Source organism: Schistocerca gregaria, chromosome 4 (assembly GCF_023897955.1).
Source record: "Schistocerca gregaria isolate iqSchGreg1 chromosome 4, iqSchGreg1.2, whole genome shotgun sequence".
NCBI classification, from domain to species: Eukaryota; Metazoa; Arthropoda; class Insecta; order Orthoptera; family Acrididae; genus Schistocerca; species Schistocerca gregaria.
The window spans coordinates 449,271,984-449,291,855 of record NC_064923.1 but is presented as its reverse complement, the minus strand read 5'-3'; the positions used below and the strand labels follow the sequence as shown (position 1 = coordinate 449,291,855).

At 44.3% G+C, this 19,872-nt stretch overlaps 1 protein-coding gene across 2 annotated transcripts in view; it reads right to left on the bottom strand.

Annotated features, from left to right (window-relative positions):
* LOC126365856 (structural maintenance of chromosomes protein 5) overlaps positions 1-19,872 on the bottom strand; it is a 164,427-nt gene that overhangs the window by 18,410 nt on the left and 126,145 nt on the right. For both annotated transcript variants that reach the window (XM_050008519.1, XM_050008521.1), the window contains one exon: positions 5,358-5,604. In XM_050008519.1, the coding sequence (XP_049864476.1) occupies positions 5,358-5,604 (247 nt within the window). The remainder of the gene's footprint in view (positions 1-5,357; positions 5,605-19,872) is intronic.

Genomic DNA, 19,872 nt, shown 5'->3' with positions numbered 1-19,872 from the left:
GCACAAGTTGGATGGGAAACGAAGTATAGGAATAGTGTTAGGTTCACAAAAAAGTTCAAAAAATTATGACAAGTATAATTTTAAACTAACACATTTTAAACATCTGCTTAGGAACCAAACAATGGCAATGACTCATGACAGCAATAGGAGAGTTCCAAATAAACCTTGTAGTTGTATCTTTAAGGTATAGTTGAGAAATAATGAATGTCTAAACCAAATGGGGATAAATATAAACTCACATCTTTCTTTTCAATAATAAAGTTCAGATTCATTTTTCTTAACTAAAAGAGCAACCCAACAGCTGTATCCTGATTCGACAGCAAGAAACTAAAAGAAAATGCACATGAATTTAAAAAGCCAGCTTGACTAGTAGATAAAGACTTTGAAAATACGGAAGTTCAGTTGGCACAGACGACAAAAGATATGGAAGGCCTCAAGAAGAAAACATACCAAGTAATTTGATAACAGCAAACAAGCACTGAAGGGTTATTTCTTTTCTTGAAGAAAATACCACACACGCAATAAAAATTGAGCCTGGGTCATTTTTCAAATTCAACAACAAAGCAAAAATGAAGCGAGAAGATAAGGATGAAAGGGGGAATTACCCAACACAATAGAACAAAACTGTTAACAAAACGAGTCTCATGAATTTTATAAAAAATTTAAAAAGATAATACAATCCCCATCTCCTCTCTGTAATCAAAGGAAAGGTTAAACTTTAGTAAAATCAAATGAGAAAAACCATTAAATACTTGCTAAATAGTTTAAGAAATTTCTAAGCTATAAAAACTAATTAAACCAAGAGATAAGAATGGACTCTCCCCTCTCCTCGACTGCAATGAGATAAAATACAGTACCAAGAGGCTAAAAAACAGCAAAGCTATTGATGGAAATTACATTACAGCAGAAGTACAGATGCTTGCACCTAAAAAAGGAATACATGTTTCGTACAAAACCACAGTAAACATACGAAAGAAAGAAGAACTAAAGGATGGCTGGAAGTTATAGACTTGATTCATCATCTTCGTGAGAGAGGAAACACTAATGAGGTGAAAAATTATTGTGGCATTTCATTACTCCCACTAACATACAAATCCTGTCACCATCCACTTAAAGCAACTGTAACAACAAACTAAGCATAAACTCATTGATAAGATACTATATGCTAACAGGAAGACAATATGCTTCTGCCTTCATACATTTCAAAAAGCCGTATGACTATGTACCCCCGCCATGAATCATAGACCTTTCCGTTGGGGGGGGGGGGGGGAGGGGGGGGGGGGGTAGGCTTGCGTGCCTCAGCAATACAGATAGCCATACCGTAGGTGCAACCACATTGGAGGGGTATCTGTTGAGAGGCCAGACAAACGCGTGGTTCCTGAAGAGGGGCAGCAGCCTTTTCAGTAGTTGCAGGGGAAACGTTCTGGATGATTGACTGATCTGGCCTTGTAACACTAACCAAAACGGCCTTGCTGTGCTGGTACTACAAATGGCTGAAGGCAAGAGGGGAAACTACAGCCGTAATTTTTCCTGAGGAAATGCAGCTTTACTGTATGGTTAAATGATGATGGCGTCCTCTTGGGTAAAATATTCCGAAGCTAAAATAGTCGCCCATTTGGATCTCTGGGCGGGGACTATTCAGGAGAACGTTGTTATCAGGAGAAAGAAAATTGGCGTTCTACGGATCGGAGCATGGAATGTCAGATCCCTTAATCGGGCAGGTAGGTTAGAAAATTTAGAAAGGGGAATGGATAGGATAAAGTTAGATATAGCGGGAATTAGTGAAGTTCGGTGGCAGGAGGAACAAGGCTTTTGGTCAGGTGAATACAGGGTTATAAACACAAAATCAAATATGGGTAATGCAGGAGTAGGTTTAATAATGAAAAGGGAAATAGGAATGCGGGTAAGCTACTACAAACAGCATAGTGAACGCATTATAGTGGCCAAGATAGATACGAAGCCCACACCTACCACAGTAGTACAAGTTTATATGCCAACTAGATCTGCAGATGACGAAGAGATTGATGAAATGTATGATGAGATAAAAGAAATTATTCAGATAGTGAAGGGAGACGAAAATTTAATAGCCTTGGGGGACTGGAATTCGATAGTAGGAAAAGGAAGAGTGGGAAACGTAGTAGGTGAATATGGAATGGGAGTAAGGAATGAACGAGGAAGCCAACGGGTAGAATTTTTCACAGAGCATAAATTAATCATAGCTAACACTTGGTTAAAGAATCATAAAAGAAGGTTGTATACATGGAAGACTCCTGGAGACACTAGAAGGTATCAGATAGACTATATAATTGTAAGACAGAGATTTAGGAACCAGGTTTTAAATTGTAAGAGATTTCAGGGGCAGATGTAGACTCTGACCACAATCTATTGGTTATGAACTGTAGATTAAAACAGAAGAAACTGCAGAAAGGTGGGAATTTGAGGAGATGGGACCTGGATAAACTGAAAGAACCAGAGGTTGTAGAGAGCTAGAGGGAGAGCATTAGGGAACAATTGACAAGAACGGGGAGGGGGGGGGGGGGAATGAAATACAGCAGAAGAAGAATGGGTAGCTTTGAGAGATGAAATACTGAAGGTAGCAGTGGATCAAATAGGTTAAAAAAAAGAAAGAAAAAAGACTAATAGAAATCCTTGGGTAACAGAAGAGATATTGAATTTAATTGATGAAAGGAGAAAATATAAAAATGCAGTAAATGAAGCAGGCAAAAAGGAATACAAACGTCTCAAAAATGAGATCGACAGGAAGTGCAAAATGGCTAAGCAGGGATGGCTAAAGGACAAATGTAAGGATGTAGAGGCTTATCTCACCACGGGTAAGATAGATACTGCCTACAGGAAAATTAAAGAGACCTTTGGAGAAAAGGGAACCACTTGTATGAAAATCAAGAGCTCAGATGGAAACCCAGTTCGAAGTAAAGAAGGGAAAGCAGAAAGGTGGAAGGAGTATATAGAGGGTCTATACAAGGGCAATGTACTTGAGGACAATACTATGGAAATGGAAGAGGATGTAGATGAAGATGAAATGGGAGATACGATACTGCGTGAAGAGTTTGACAGAGCACTGAAAGACCTGAGTCGAAACAAGGCCCCAGAGTAGACAACATTCCATTAGAATTACTGATAGCCTTGGGAGAGCCAGCCATGACAAAACTCTACCATCTGGTGAGCAAGATGTATGAGACAGGCGAAATACCCTCAGACTTCAAGAAGAATATAATAATTCCAATCCCAAAGCAAGCAGGAGTTGACAGATGTGAAAATTACTGAACTATCAGCTTAATAAGCCATAGCTGCAAAATACTAACATGAATTCTTTACAGACAAATGGAAAAACTGGTAGAAGCTGAACTCGGGGAAGATCAGTTTGGATTCTGTAGAAATGTTGGAACACTTGAGGCAATACTGATCCTACAACTTATCTTAGAAAATAGATTAAGGAAAGACAAACCTTCATTTCTAGCATTTGTAAACTTAGAGAAAGGTTTTGACAACATTGACTGTAATTCTGAAGGTGGCAGGGGTAAAATACGCAGAGCGAAAAGCTATTTACAATTCGTAAAGAGACCAGATGGCGGTTATAAGAGTTGAGGGGCATGAATGGGAAGCAGTGGTTGGGAAGGGAGTGAGACAGCATTGTAGCCTATCCCCGATGTTATTCAATCTGTATATTGAGCAAGCAGTAAAGGAAACAAAAGGAAAATTCAGAGTATGAATTAAAATCCATCTAGAAGAAATACAGACTTTGAGGTTCACCGATGACATTGTAAGTCTGTCAGAGACAACAAAGGACCTGGAAGAGCAGCTGAATGGAATGGACAGTGTCTTGAAAGTAGGAGATAAGATGAACATCAACAAAAGCAAAACAAGGATAATGGAATGCAGCCGAATTAAATCAGGTGATACTGCGGGAATTAGATTAGTAAATGAATTGCTTAAAGTCGTAAAGGAGTTTTGCTATTTGGGAAGCAAAATAACTGAGGATGGTTGAAGTAGTGAGGATATAAAATGTAGACTGGAAATGGCATGGAAAGTGTTTCTGAAGAAGAGAAATTTGTTAACATCGAGAATAGATTTAAGTGTCACGAAGTCATTTCTGAAAGTATTTGTATACTGTGTAGACTTGTATGGAAGTGAAACGTGGACAATGAATAGTTTGGACAAGAAGAGAATGGAAGCTTTCCAAATGTGGTGCTACAGAAGAATGCTGAAGATTAGATGGGTAGATCACATAACTAATGAGGAAGTATGGAATAGAATTGGGGGAGAAGAGAAGTTTGTGGCACAACTTGACTAGAAGAAGGGATCGGTTGGTAGGACATGTTCTGAGGCATCAAGGGATCACCAATTTAGTACTGGAAGGCAGCGTGGAGGGTAAAAATCGTAGAGGGAGACCAAGAGATGAATACACTGAACAGATTCAGAAGGATGTAGGTTGCAGTAGGTACTGGGAGATGAAGAAGCTGGAACAGGAGATAGTAGCATGGAGAGCTGCATCGAACCTGTCTCTGGACTGAAGACCACAACGAATATCGACCATTATGCACTACTTAACATAATGGCTGAAATGGGACTTAATGAAAAACTACTATGAAGTAACATTAGCACAGAGACCAAAATAAAATTTCTACAAAGTTTCTCTAAACCCTTTGTAATCAGAACAAGTGTTCAACTGGAAGATGGATTACCACTACTCATCTTCGTTACATGATAAAATAGTACAAGAATGGTGCAAGGAGTCTGTTTAAACCTTTAAGGATTGGGGCTAAGAAGAATGGCCTGGAAGAAGACTATACAACTTTTGCAAACGATATACGTATAATGACAGAATATTCTGAAATAGCAGCAAAACAAATTAATATTCTGAAGTAAGTGGCAGAACAAATCAACTGCAAGTATCTTTTGAAAGAACAGAAATAAAGTCACATATCAAAGTCAATGAAACTTAATTTAACACCTTATACGGAACATCAGAACTTATCGATGGCTTTAAATACTTGTGTAAATGGGTTACAGCTAATGAGGCACATAAAGAAGCCTTGGAAGTATGAGAGGGAGAAATGGAAACAACATTTCAAATCATGAAAAAACATTTACAGCAAAAAGTGCTTACCTGTAATTACCTAAATTTACCATTACAACTCTGTCATTAAACTAGTGTGTTTATATGAGAATTTCGGCTCAAAAATTAACTGATCATATCAAAATGTCAAAAGTATTCTGAAAAATACAAAGCTACATATGTCTCCCAATACATCTCAAAATCATCATAATCTGAAATAGAAAATCAAACCAGAAAGATCATACAAATCCATTATCATAAAGGTCTGAATAACACTCACCTTAACAGTCTTTTTGAACTTTTCTTCTTCTTCTTCAATATTAATCTTATTCTTTTCAAGTGAATTTATGTGATTTTGCTTCATCTTAATGCGTGCACCGAGTGCCTGCCGATTCTGCACAATTTCTTGTATTTGTTTTCTCTTATTAACGAGCTCTTTCAATTTGCTCTCTTGATGCATTAATTGCTGTACCACTGTGTGATGGTCATGTGAAATTTGCTGCTTTTCCTGTAATAATTTTTCTTTCCTATGAAGAAATAAACAGCCAAGTACTGAATTAGGTCTTCTTTCATGTAATGAGAACTTATTGGTAATGAAAACTTTGGCATGATCCATATACAGAGTGTAATTAAGTCCAGGAACAATTTCAATTATTTATTGCACAAGAACCAAATATTGTACAGATATCATACGTATGTCATTTTAAAGAGAAACCCTGAAAGTTTTTTTTTCATGTGCACCACCACAGCGTAGTTCAGTACTTTGCCAATAGTCAATGCTAGTTGTCAGCATGGTGAGTTCAGGTGCGGAGCAGCGTTGTGTGTGTTGGAGTTTGACAAAAACAAGTGCGCTACAGCTGTTCAACAGATGTTTAGAACCCAGTACGGTAAGAACCCACCAACAAGGAAGGTCACTTACCACTGGCACAACAAATTTGTTATGACCGGTTTGCTTGTGCCTGGCAAAGAGAAGCGGACGTCCCAATGTGAGTGAAGTGAATGTGGAGCATGTACAAGAGACATTCATTAGGAGTCCAAAGAAATCAGTGTGTTGTGCATCCCATGAACTCAAAATGGCTCCAATAAAAGTGTGGAAAGTCTTGCGGCAGAAGATCAAATCATTCAAATTGGAGCTAGTGCAGAAGCTCAATGACGATGAAAAAGCCAAGCTTTTCAGTTTTGTTCGCAGTTATAAAAACAGAATAAGAATGTGACGGCATTGTTGATTGCTTAATTTTTAGTGATGAAGCCACTTTTCACACCAATAGGAAAGTGAACAGGCATAATTGTTGAATATGGGGTACAAAGCATCCACACGAATGCATTGAACTTAATCTAATTGTTTTTTGGACTTTGTCAAGTTGAAAACTGTACGGGCCATTCTTCTTCACAGAGAGCCTACATGGACATGATGCAGCAATGGCTGATGCCTCAAATGCAATCAGAATCTCCGTTCATCTTTCAGCACGATGGGGCTCCACCCCATTTTCATCATGAAATTCGTGGGCACCTGAACACAGAGCTGCCGCATTGAAGGATCACCCGTGCCACAGAAGGGGACAGCTGTTTCATGAAATGGCCTCCCTGACTACCAGATCTCATTTAATTTGACTTTTTTCCATGGGGACACATTAAAGATATGGTAAATGTACTGCCTCTAACATGTGATGTAGCAGAGCTCCGGGAGGGAATATGGGAAGCGACTGCCATAGTTGATGATGTCATGCTGGGACAGGTATGGCAAGAGTTCGATTACCGTATTGATATCTGCCAGGTCAACCATGGTTGGTTGGTTGGTTTAAAAGAGGGGGAAAGTGACCAAACAGCTAGGTCATCAGCCCCTTTTTCCGAATAAAACAATGTCACAAGGTCGAGAATAAAACAAGCAAGACTGACAACACAAAATGGAGAGAAAGGAAAAACCACAACAACGACAACACACACTTAAATGGAAAAAAGGGAGATGAAAAGCACAAAAAAGCAAGAAATAGGTAAGAGAGATTAAAACGACAAAACAGATTACCATTGCTGACTGACAATGAGAATAAAAAGGAGAAGCCAGCCCACTCTGCACCACACTAAAACTCCACCCTAAAAGCACAAGGGTGGAGGATACACAGGGACAAAGGACATGCGCTAAAATTTAGATCAAATGATAAAACCCACTCTCATGAATCAAACATAAAACTGTCAGATAAAATTAGCAGCACCGAATCTGGTAACCAAAGATTTCGTCACTGGGCAGTCAAAATGGGACAGTGCACCAGAATATGAGCCACTGTCAACTTGGTGCCGCACTGACACTCAGGTGGTCTTCATGGCACAGGAGGTAACCATGGGTCACCCAAGTGAGGCCAATGCCTGCAGAGAACCACAGAGTCCCGACTAGAGGCCCGCATGGAGACTGCCATCTCTGTAATTGCACACAGTTTGTTATGCATACTGAGACTACGCCATTATGTCTCCCAAGGATGAAAAACCTGGTGATATAAAAGCAAACACAGGTCAGTTTTTGGAATGCCAATCTTCATAAGCGGTTTCCATGTAGCCTATCTGGCCAGTCTGTTAGCAAGTTCGTTACCTGGGATTCCGACATGTCCTGGGGTCCACACAAACACCACTGAACGACCGGTCGCTAGCAAAGAATGACAAGGGTAGCACTGGTCGATAACTTTTCGGCTGCTCATGGAGTCAGAACACAGAAGAAACGACTCCCTAGGGCATGAATGGATGTGCTCAAGAGCACGAAATAAAGCCAGCAGCTCTGCAGTGAAAACACTGTGCCAGCCAGGGCGGCCGAGCGGTTCTAGGCGCTACAGTCTGGAACCACGTGACCACTACGGTCGCAGTTTCGAAGCCTGCCTCGGGCATGGGTGTAATGTGCTAAGGTTAGTTAGGTTTAAGTTGTTCTAAGTTCTAGGGGACCGATGCCCTCAGAAGTTAAGTCCCATAGTGCTCAGAGCCATCTGAAAACACTGCAGCCATCGGGCAAGGAATGCTGTTCAATATGGACATACACAAAGCCTACATGACCATCAGCCATTGGTGTATAGCACTTCATGGCCTCGGTACGTGTCAAGAATCGAGATGAAGTGACAGCGGAGAGCCGTGGGATGAACTGCGCTTTTAGGTCATGTGAAAGATACAGGCGTTACTGCGGCCTAGGTGTGCACGATTCAACCTTGAGTACAGGTGGTAAAGGCAAGGACTCCAGTTCATATAGAAGGAATCAGACATTAACTGCAACTGCAAACCCTGACCTGGGCTGCCGATGCAGGAGATAAACCGCTGTGGGTGGGAAAAAGAGACGGTAATTCGGATGAGCAGGAGAACTACGAACATGTGCAACGTAACTGGTGAGCAGTTGTGCATGCCTGACCTACAATGGAGGGACTCTAGCCTCTGCAAGGATGCTGGTCACCGGACTTGTCCTAAAAGCTCCCGTTGCTAGCTGAATGCCAAAGTGGTGCACTGGGTCGAGTAAACACAGTGCTGAGGGTGCCGCTGAACCATAAACCAGACTCCCATTGTCAAGCCGGGATTGAACAAGGGCTCTGTATAGCTGAAGCAGCGTAGAGCGATATGCATCCCAGTTGGTGTTGCTCAGGCAGTGGAGGACATTCAGGTGCTGTCAGCACTTCTGCTTAAGCTGATGAAGGTGAGGAAGCCAAGTCAATCGAGCATCAATAACCAGCCCTAAAAATCAATATCTCTCCACTACAGTGAGGGGATCATCAGTAAGGCAAAGTTCTGTTTCCAGATGAACAGTACGATGCCAACAGAAGTGAATGACACATGACTCTGCCCATGACTGTGCCTTGTGGATGGCTCCCTGTAGGTGCCACTCAACACCAGTACTGGTGAAGCCCTACAAAATGCAGAAGTCGTCTGTATTCAGAGAGGGTGAGACAGACAGCCCTACAGCTGCTGTTAGACTGTTAATGGCCACTAAAAATAGAGATACACTCAATACAGAGCTCCAGGACCCCAATTCTCCTGGATATTGGGGGAGGGGGGGGAGGGATTATGGGAGCCACCAACTTGGACATGGAAAGTACAAAGCAATAGGAAATTCTGGATAAAAATCAGGAGCAGGCCTCAGATACGCCAGTTATATATTGTGCCAAGGGTATGACATCAGCAGGTGGTGTCATACGCTTTTTGTAAATCAAAAAGGATGGGAACAATGTGATGGCATCTGGAAAAGACTGTTCAGATGACAGACTCGAGGAACATAAGATTATCAGTGGTAAACGACCCAGGCGGCAGCCACCCTGGCAAGGAGCCAGTAGGCCACGTGACTCCAGGACCCGACCCAACGCAACCGTCGACACGCCATATATTCCAACAGCTTACAAAGAAGGTTGGTGAGGCTGGTGGGCCGATAGCTATCCACATCAAGCAGGTTTTCTCCAGGTTTGAGAACTGATATGATGGTGCTCTCCCACCTGTGCGATGGAGAGACGTCATCGAACCAGATCCGGTTGAAGATCATGAGGATATATCACTTGCAGTCAAACGACAGATGTTTAATCATCTAACTATGGATCTGATTGGGCCCAGGAGCTTTGTCGGGGCAATGTGCAAGGACACTAAGGAGCCACCACTCTCTAAATGGGGCATTATAGGGTTCACTGAGGCGTGTAGTGAACAAGAGGGCTTTCCCTTCCATCCGCTGTTTTAGAGAGCGAAAGGCTGGAGGGTAATTCTCCAATGCAGAGGTGCGAACATAGTTCTCAGCAAAGTGCTCGGCAATGGTGTTTACGTCGATAGATGACAAGCCATTTATGTTAACACCGAGAACACCTGTTGTGGTCTGGTATCCAAAAACTCATTTGATCTTTGCCCAGACTTAGGAAGGTGACGTATGGCACGCAATGGTCAACACGTACCTCTCCCAACACTCCTGTTTCTGCCTTTTGATAAGCTGGTGAACATGGGCACGAAGCCTTTTAAAGGTTATGAGGTGCTCCAGGAAAGGGTGCTGCTTATGCCGCTGTAGAGCTCCCCGATGCTTCTTAATTGCTTCAGCGACTTCCGCCAACCACCAAGGGACTGTCTTTTGCCAGGGGCACCATAAAGAACAAGGGATCGCGTTTTCTGCCATAGAAACGATCATTGTAGTTACCTGTTCAACCACCACATCGATGTTACCATGTGAGGGAGATTCAATGGAGACAGCAGAGGTGAAGGATTCCCAGTCTGTCTTGTTTAAAGCCCAACTGGATAGATGTCTGTGGGCCTGACGCTGTGGCAGTGACAAGAAGATGGGGAAGTTGTCACTACCACACAGGTCGTCATGTGCTCTTCAGGGGATAGATGGGAGAAGGCCAGGACTGCAAACAGAGAGATCAATAGCCGAATATGTTCCATGTGCCACACTGAAATGTGTGGCAGCCCAGTATTTAAGAAGCAGAGGTCAAGTTGTGACAGTAAATTTTTGACATCTCTGCCTAGGCCAGTAAGAACTATGCCACACCACAAGGGGTTATGAGCTTTAAAATCTCCCAAAAGAAGGAAAAGTTTAGGGGGTTGATCGATCAGTGCAGCCAATACATTCAGGGGTACTGCACCATCTGGAGGAAGATACACGTTGCAGACAGTTATTTCCTGTGTCCTCATACTGACAGCCACAGCTTCAAGAGGGGTTTGAAGGGGCGAAGGCTCTATGCATACTTAGTTCAGGACATAGACACAAACTCCGCCTGACACACTATTATAGTTGCTACAGTTCTTGTAATATCCCTTATAGCCACGGAGGGCAGGGGTCTGCAGTGCCGGGAACCTGGTTTCCTGGAGGGCAATGCAAAATGCAGGTGTAAAGCTTAACAGTTGCCATAGCTCAGCCAGGTGGTGGAAAAAAACGGCCGCAATTCCACTGGAGGATGACGTTATCGTGAGGCTGGGAAGGCATGAAGTGCACAAGGAGGCAGGTTATGCCTCAGGGCACTGGCTGCCTGCAACTGCATCAGTGAGATCCAGGTCCGCAGGGGACACTAGATCTCCACTGCTTCCTCAGATACTGAATTGACAGGGAGTGGTGGTGTTGGGGTTACCAGAGGGTCCTGTTTCTTAGCAGACTACTACTTAGTTTGCTTGCTCTCTCGCTTCTCTTTAGGGGCTTGCCGGGAAGATTTCTACGAAGCAGCTTCAGGCATGGAGGAAGACTGTGAAGCTCTTCATCCAGCAGCTTTTGGCTCCTTGAGCCACTGGCGAGTGTCCGCCATGGCATTAGTGGAGACTTTGGGAAAAAGGACCCCAAGGGACCCCTTTCGCATGAGAGGAGCTGGAGGTGGCTGTTGCTTCTCTGGCAGGGGTGAGGGGACTTTGGGGATGGGGAGGGGGGGGGGGGGGACGACTTGCTCCTGAAGTAGGTGCTTTAGGAGCAACAGAGGAAGATTTGACCCCTACCACCAAGGTGGTGGATGTATTCTGGTGACCCAGAGGGCCCACTGTTCGTGGCACAGAGTGAGGAACCACTGGCACTTGGGACGATGATGGTGATGTAGCTGCAGCATATGTTGACGGTGATGTAGCTGCAGAATATGTTGACGGTGATGTAGCTGCAGCATATGTTGACGTCAACCGAAAAATAGTTCAAATGGCTCTGAGCACTATGGGACTTAACCTCTGAGTTCAACAATCCCCTAGAACTTAGAATTACTTAAACCCAACTACCTAAGGAAATCACACACATACATGCCCAAGACAGGATTCGAACCTGCGATCGTAGTGGTCGCACGGTTCCAGACTGTAGCACCTAGAACCACTTGGCCACTCTGGCTGGCGACGTCAACCGAATGGGGTGTAATCTTTTGAATTTACATTTAGCCTCTGTGTAAGTCAACCGGTCCAGAGTCTTGTACTCTATGATTTTCCACTACTTTTGGAGTACTGGGCAGTCTGGTGAGCATGGGGAACAGTGCTCTCCACAGCTGATGCAAGTGGGAGGTGGTGCACATGGATGATCTGGGTGCAGTGGACATCTGCAGTCTCGACATGTGGCACGAAGTACAGCGGAAAGACATGTGCCCGAACCTCCAGCACTTAAAGTACCGCATAGGGGGAGGGACGTATGGTTTAACTTCACAGCGGTAAACTATCACCTTGACCTTTTCAGGCAATGAATCATGCTTAAAGGCCAAGATGAAGACTCCAGTAGCAACCCTGTTGTCTTTGGGTTCCCCGTAAATGCGCTAGATGAAATGAACAACCCACCATTCTAAATTGGCATGGAGCTCATCGTCAGATTGCGAGAGAAGGTCATGATGGAAAATAAACGCCTGGACCCTGTTGAGGCTTTTATGGGGAGTGACAGAAACAGGAATATCACCCAGGTTGTCACAGGCGAGTAACGCTCGGGATTGGGCTGGGGATGTTATCTGAATCAAGACTACGCTATTTTGCATCTTGGACAGCACTGTCACTTCTCCAAACTTATTATCAAGGTATTCAATGAAAAATTTAGGCTTAGTAAGTAGAAAAAAAGAGTCCCTATCGGTTCTGCTACAGACTAAAAATCAAGGAGAATATGGCTCTCTCCATTCTGTAGCTGTACGTTCCCCCCATGGTGTAGTGAGGGAGGGAAACAATTTAGGATCATACCTGTAGGCATTGTATTCTATCTTGCCCTTCTTAGAGACCGCTGGTGCCATATGGCCACCAGCATGAGACGACTTAGTCCTTTTTGTTGCGTGTTATGCACTATGATGCCTACCCCTCCGATCAGGGGCTCTCCCCACAGGTGCGACCTAGCCACAGCAGAGGCCAACTGGCATGATGGTCGTAGCCGGGAGTCCTGATGCCCCAGGAAGACAGGCATCTACTCCTCAGTATACGTGGGGAGTTTACAGCTCAGGCATCAGCAGTGCGATCCCTGTGTTGTCAGTGGGTTACCACTAAATTGGTACACGATGGCCCCACCGCAATGGATTGGCTACCATGCTGGATACTGGGTGCAGAGAAATCCAATATTGTCACAGAGGTGAAAGAGGACAAGAGACAACGGAAGAAGATGACATACCCCAGAAAGTGTCCTCACCCAAATAGGTGAATTGCAGGTGGAGATGCAAAGCCATGACGAGATTCAGGAGAATGAATCTAAGGGCACTTGTGCACCACATAAGGAGTCGTTCCCCATATGGCCTGCACTTCTGCAGAATTTTGAAAGTGGCAGGCCAAAACATAGAATGGGACCTGAACTCATAGGGCCGAAAAGTGAGAGACTCCTTTTAGTCGCCTCTTACGACAGGCAGGAATACCTTGAGCCTATTCTAGCCCTCGGACCCGCAGGGTGAGTCACTCATGGTGCACAAACCAAATGCTTGTAAAAAAAAAAATTTCTGAGTTTATCTTCAAAATGCAATATGTATGGCATCTGTACAATGTATATTTCTTGTGCAATAAATAATTGAAAGTGTTCCCAGACTTTATGTACACACTGTATTACATGCAACAACTGATACTCAAATTTTGTCTGCCCACAGAAATCCACTATTTTAACCGGTATAAGAGACAGAGAAATTAGTTGACATTTACAAAGTTTTTTCATGCCTGTTCAGGTGCCACGTTGCATTCATATATGAGGTGTGTTGAGAAAGTACCAAATATTGTTCAACATTAAATATATTTTCATTTGCAAATGTGGACAACCATCAGCTGTATAATGAAATGACGACAATAAAAATTTGTGCAGGACCAAGACTTGAACAGCCTACAAGTGAGGACATGCAATGAGTGCTCATCAGATTCCAGTAAGTTGTGAAATTATGGAATGAATTGTATAGTGATATTGTTCCAAATTTTGCCAAAAGCTTGATGATATCCAAGTCGAAACCATTCACAAGATTCAATAGGCTTTCAGGAGCAATCCACAGATAAAGAAGTGGTACAACTGCTTTAAAAATGCCAGCACATCAGTGGACAGCAATCTGAGTTCAGACAGACCTTCAACAAGCTGAAAGACAGTGTCATTAAGCACGTGCAGACTTTGTTTGTGGACTACAGTCATATCACAGTACAAAAACTTGCGAACATGGAAAGGGTGAACATTGAACGGGTACATTCAGTTTTGGCCAATGATTTGTACATGAGTAGAGTTCCTGCAAAATTCATACCAAAACAGCTGGCAATGGATGAGAAGCAATGCAGTCTGGAAATTGTGGAGCATATGCTGGACAATGCAAAATGAAACTCAAATTTTCTGAACATCATTATTATAGTGGAAACATCCAACATCATTGAGACAAAAGCAGCACAGCAGGACCACAGCAACGTCAAGGTCACGTTGACCTTTTTCTTCAACTTTCGTGGGGTGTTGCGTCATCAACCACAAGACCAAACCACTGCAAAGGAGAATGACCAGGAGGACTTTTGGCCCCCTTGTGATGTGATGTGATGTTGCATAAATGATCAGATCTGTGGGCGCTAAAACTTGGCAGCCCCATCATAATAGTGCACACTCACAAATTCTGTTCATCTGATTTGGACTCTCCTCGTCAAACACAACATTCCTATGGTAGTTAGGCTTCTGGCTCCCCCAACATGACTCTGTGTAACAACATTTGACTGTTTCTGAAGCTGAAAATGACCCTGAAAGGAACCCAGTTTGATTCAAGACATCTCACAGAATGCAACAGCCCCGCTGATCACCATTCGTAAAAGCACAACAATCACAGAAGTGCTGGGAGAAGTGTGTGCATTACCAAGGAGACTACTTTGTAGAGGACTGATGATGATCTTTTTCTTGTGCCTCTGTGCCTTTTGTTTACATACCTATTGACAATGCAGAGCCTCTGCCTTTCAGTCACCTCCTTTATTCCTAAATAATTTGTAATTCTCAACCTGAATTTCCATGCATTACCATATGTACACGAGATGTGATCAAATAGTAATGGGAATTTTTGTTTTCTTAAAGAATCATTAGTTATTCATCAATATCTTTGTCCCCTCCAAGGAACCCCTTCTGATACAACACACTTGTGCCAGTACTTTTTCCAATCTTGGAAGCAATTCTGGAACTCACTTTTCATTGTAATGTTCAGCTGCTTCAGCGATTCTATTTTGATCTCATGAACGGTGGCAAAAATTCATCATTTTATGAGTCTCTTCAGCCTTGGGAACTGAAAGACGTTACAAGTGCCATGTCCAGCGAATACAGGGGCTGAGGCAACAAAATAGTTTAGTTCTTTGCCAAAAAATCATGAACAAGCATTTGGATGTGAGAGAGAGCACTGGCGTGATGCAATTTCCAGAAGTGGTTTTGCCACAATTGTGGTCGTTATCTTCAGACTGCTTCATGCAAATGACGCATAACTTCTAGGTAGTGTTTCTTGTTGACTATAAGGCAAGAACTCACGATACACTAACCCACATAGTAAAATAAAAATAGTGAGAAGAATCTTCACATTGCTTGAACTTGTCTATTTTTTTAATTGTCTCATCACCCAGTGTCAACATTACAAGTAACATCATTTTTAAAGTTGAATTTTCCATCAAAGTGGTCCCAAACTCTTGAAAAAGCATATGACCATGTCTCATGACTCAAGCTGTTCAAAGCACAGAAACTATATTGCAATGACCCATTATATATAAGAAGTATACAGCTGACTCAACTATCCAGCTCATGGCTATCCGGCCTTTGCACTATCCGGCCTACTTAAATAATATCATAACAATAATTCTCTGTGATAAAATGAGCATTAATTTATTGTATGTACTTTACTTTTCCAAAACTTTAGAAAGGGGCCGTTGGCTACAATACTGTGTGGGCTCTCAAAATGTCTTTTGTGTCTTTTGCACTTCTACCAGATCTGAATTAACACTTATAAGGTACATACTGTATTATTAATATTGAATAAATTACTGGAACGGCTCTTCAGCAAATGATACTTAGAAGGCCTCCTCTATTGCTCAAAACGACAGTGAAAACAGGCAGGAGCAGCACTATTTGGCAAGCATGTGTTGTTTGCTTCTTCAGTTGCATATCAGGAGTCGAAAGAGAGTGTGTGTTGTGTGGCCCCTTGTGGTTTCGTTAAAGAGTCTGAAATGGGTGACAAATGAAGACGAAGAAGGAAAAAACCTCGTAATGACTATAGATCAGAAACACTGTGCTATAATGGATATGGATTCTGGGGTAGCAGCCAATACTATTGCTTAGGAGTTAGGGGATAGGAATAAGTACAGTTGGAGACTGGAAGAAAAACTGAGCACACATTGAGAAGTGGTGCGCTTCCCAAGTTAGTAGAGGTGCAACAAAAGTAAGCAAAACCAAAAAAGGTGTCAAAAAGAAGTTGGGGAAGCATAATTTTTGTGGCATGAACATTTAAGAGGACCGTCTTCCTTGTTTCTGTGCTGATACTGCAGGAAAAAGCATTGCAATTTCAGTGGCAAATGGAAGAAGATTCAGAATTTACTACCAGGATAGAAAGTTGGATCAACAGAAACAGTTTGGTTTTCATGAGATTACCATTAGTATAGAGGCTTTACCCAGTGGCAGAGCGCCTGTGCCTTTTGTTTCAAGACTGGCAGCTGGATACAAGAAAAGTAAGGAATGAGTTACCAAACTGGCTTGCAGTAACGCAACTGGCAACCACAAGCTTAGGCTTACATTAATAGGAAATCAGGAAAATACTTATCAAAATAAAGGTTGGTTGGTTTGTGGGATTAAAGGGACCAGACTGCGACGGTCATTGGTCCCTTTTTCCAAAAAATTAAAATCACCCAAAGAGAATAAAAACGAACAACAGGAAAGACGTCAGACGACACAGGACAAGAAATACTCAGACAGAGATCAGACAAAACAAATTAAAATGACACAAAGTGTGACAGTGGTTGGCCGACCATAGAAACATAAAAGGAAAAGCCAACCACCGAGAAACACATTAAAAACTCAGGCTAAAATCGTAGGCCAAAGGCCAGAATCGACACAAAAGGACGTAACACACACTCAGATTAGACGATAAAAAACACCTGCCTGAATAAAACGTAAAACTAAGCCAGCCATAGCAGGGTCATCAATAAAAGGCCACGGAGTGTATCAGGCAGCGCAAAGCTCTGCCTTTGCGCAGCTAAAAGCGGACAAGACAATAAAATGTGCACCACTGTCAAAACCGCCCCACAGCGACAGAGGCGGGTACTCACGACGCAATAAATAACCGTGCATCATCCAGGTGTGGCCAATAAGGAGCTGACAAAGGACAACAGAGTCGCTGCGGTTGGCTCGCATGGAGGAACGCCACACAGTCGTCGTCTCCTTGATGGCACAGAGCTTGTTAGGAGTGGCCAGACCTCGCCATTCAGCGTCCCAAAGCGAGATAACTTTGCAGCGTAAGACTGCCCTCTAATCAGTCTCCGGGAGGCCAATGTCTAGAGTGGGTTGACTGGTGGCCTGTTTGGCCAGGCAGTCAACATGTTCATTGCCCGGGATACCGACATGACTGGGGGTCCACACAAAGACCACAGAGCGGCCACAACGGGCAAGAGTATGCAGGGACTCATGGATAGCCATCACGAGACGAAAACGAGGGAAACACTGGTCGAGAGCTCGTAAACCGCTCAGGGAATCGCTACAGATCACGAAGGACTCACATGAGCAGGAGCGGATATACTCTAGGGCACGAAAGATGGCGACCAGCTCAGCAGTGTAAACGCTGGAGCTAGCCGGCAATGAACGTTGTTCGGAATGGTTCCCTAGAGTTAGCACATAACCAACACGACCAGCAACCATCGAGCCGTCAGTATAAACAATGCCAGAGCCCTGATACGTGGCCAGGATGGAATAAAAACGGCGGCGGAAGGCCTCTGGAGGGACCGAGTCCTTCGGGTCATGTGCCAAGTCAAGTCGAAGGCAAGGGCGAGGAACGCACCATGGGGGTATACACGAAGTGGCCCAAAAAGGAGGTGGAACAGTGAAAACCCAAAGCCTGGAGCGAAGCTCTTTGACGTGGATGGCGATCATACAACCTGACTGGGGACGACGTTCAGCCAGATGGACGACCGATTACGGGAACAGGAGACGATAGTTTCGATGCCCGGGCAAGCTAAAAACATGGGCAGCATAAGCGGCCAGTAATTTTTGGCGCCTTAACCACAATGGAGGGCACTTGCCTCCACTAGTATGCTGTCCACAGGGCTGGTACGGAAAGCACCAGTGGAAAGGCGTATTCCGCTGTGGAGGATTGGGTCCAGCACCCACAACGCAGATGGGGATGCTGAGCCGTAAGCCAGGCTCCCATAATCCAGACGGGACTGGATTAACACCTGGTAGAGGCGGAACAGGGTAGATCAGTCGGCGCCACAGCAGGTGTGGCTCAAGCATCTCAGGGCATTTAGATGCCGCCAACACAATTGTTTAAGCTGCCGAATATGAGGCAGCCAAGTTAACCGGGCATCAAAAACTACACCCAAAAACCTGTGGGTCTCCACCACAGCAAGAAGGTCATCGCCTAGATAAAGCCGTGGCTCAGGATGGATTGTTCGGCGCCAGCAGAAATGCATAACGCAGGTCTTGGCAGCCGAAAACTGAAAACCATGCGCTACAGCCCAAGACTGCGCCTTGCGGATAGCGCCCTGTAGCTGACGTTCAGCAGTTGCAATGCCAGTAGAGCTGTAGTAAAGGCAGAAGTCGTCAGCATACAGGGAAGCGGAGACAGAATTTCCCACTGCTGCAGCGAGCCTGTTTATTGCGATTAAAAACAGGCAGACACTGAGGACAGACCCCTGTGGTACCCCGTTCTCCTGGACTCGGGAGGAACTATGAGAGGACGCGACTTGCACGTGGAAGGTACGATACGACAGAAAATTTTTGATAAAGCTCGGCAGAGGGCCCCGAAGACCCCATCCATGAAGCGTAGAAAGTATGTGATGACACCACATCGTATCATACGCCTTCCGCATGTCGAAAAAGACAGCGACCAGATGCTGACGGCGGGCAAAGGCAGTACGGATGGTCAACTCCAGACTCACCAGATTGTCAGTGGTGGAGCAGCCTTTACGGAACCCACCCTGAGACGGAGCCAGAAGGCACCGAGACTCCAGTACCCAATTCAAGCGCCGGTTCACCATACGTTTGAGAAGCTTGCAAAGAACATTGGTGAGGCTAATGGGGCAGTAGCTATCCACCTCCGAAGAGCTCTTGGAGCCCGGTTTCAAAACGGGGATGCTTTCCTGCCATTACGACGGAAACTCACCCTCGACCCAGAGACGGTTGTAAAGGTCGAGGAGGCGTTGCTTGCAGTCCACTGAAAGGTGTTTCAGCATCTGACAGTGGATGCGATCTGGTCCAGGAGCGGTATCAGGGCAAGTGGCAAGTGCACTGTGAAATTCCCACTCACTGAAGGGAGCATTATACGATTCTGGATGGTGGGTGCGAAACGAAAGGCTCCGACGTTCCATCTGCTCTTTAATGGAGCGGAAGGCCAGGGGTAATTCGCAGAAGTGGAAATCAGAGCAAAATGCTCTGCCAAGCGGTTTGCAATAACGTCAGAGTCAGTACAAACTGCTCCATTCAGTGAGAGCGCAGGAACGCAGACAGGGGTCTGATAGCCATAGAAACGTCGGATTTTTGCCCAGACCTTCGATGGAGAGACATGGAGCCCAATGGTGGACACATACCACTCTCAGCACGCCTGCTTGCTTTGGCGGATAGGGCGGCGGGCCCGCGCACTCAGCCGTTTGAAGGTGATGACGTTTTCAATGCAGGGATGTCGCTTGTGATGCTGTAGCGCCCGCTGGCGATCTCTAATCGCCTCAGCGATCTCAGGCAACCACCAAGGCACAGTCCTCCTCCGAGGGGA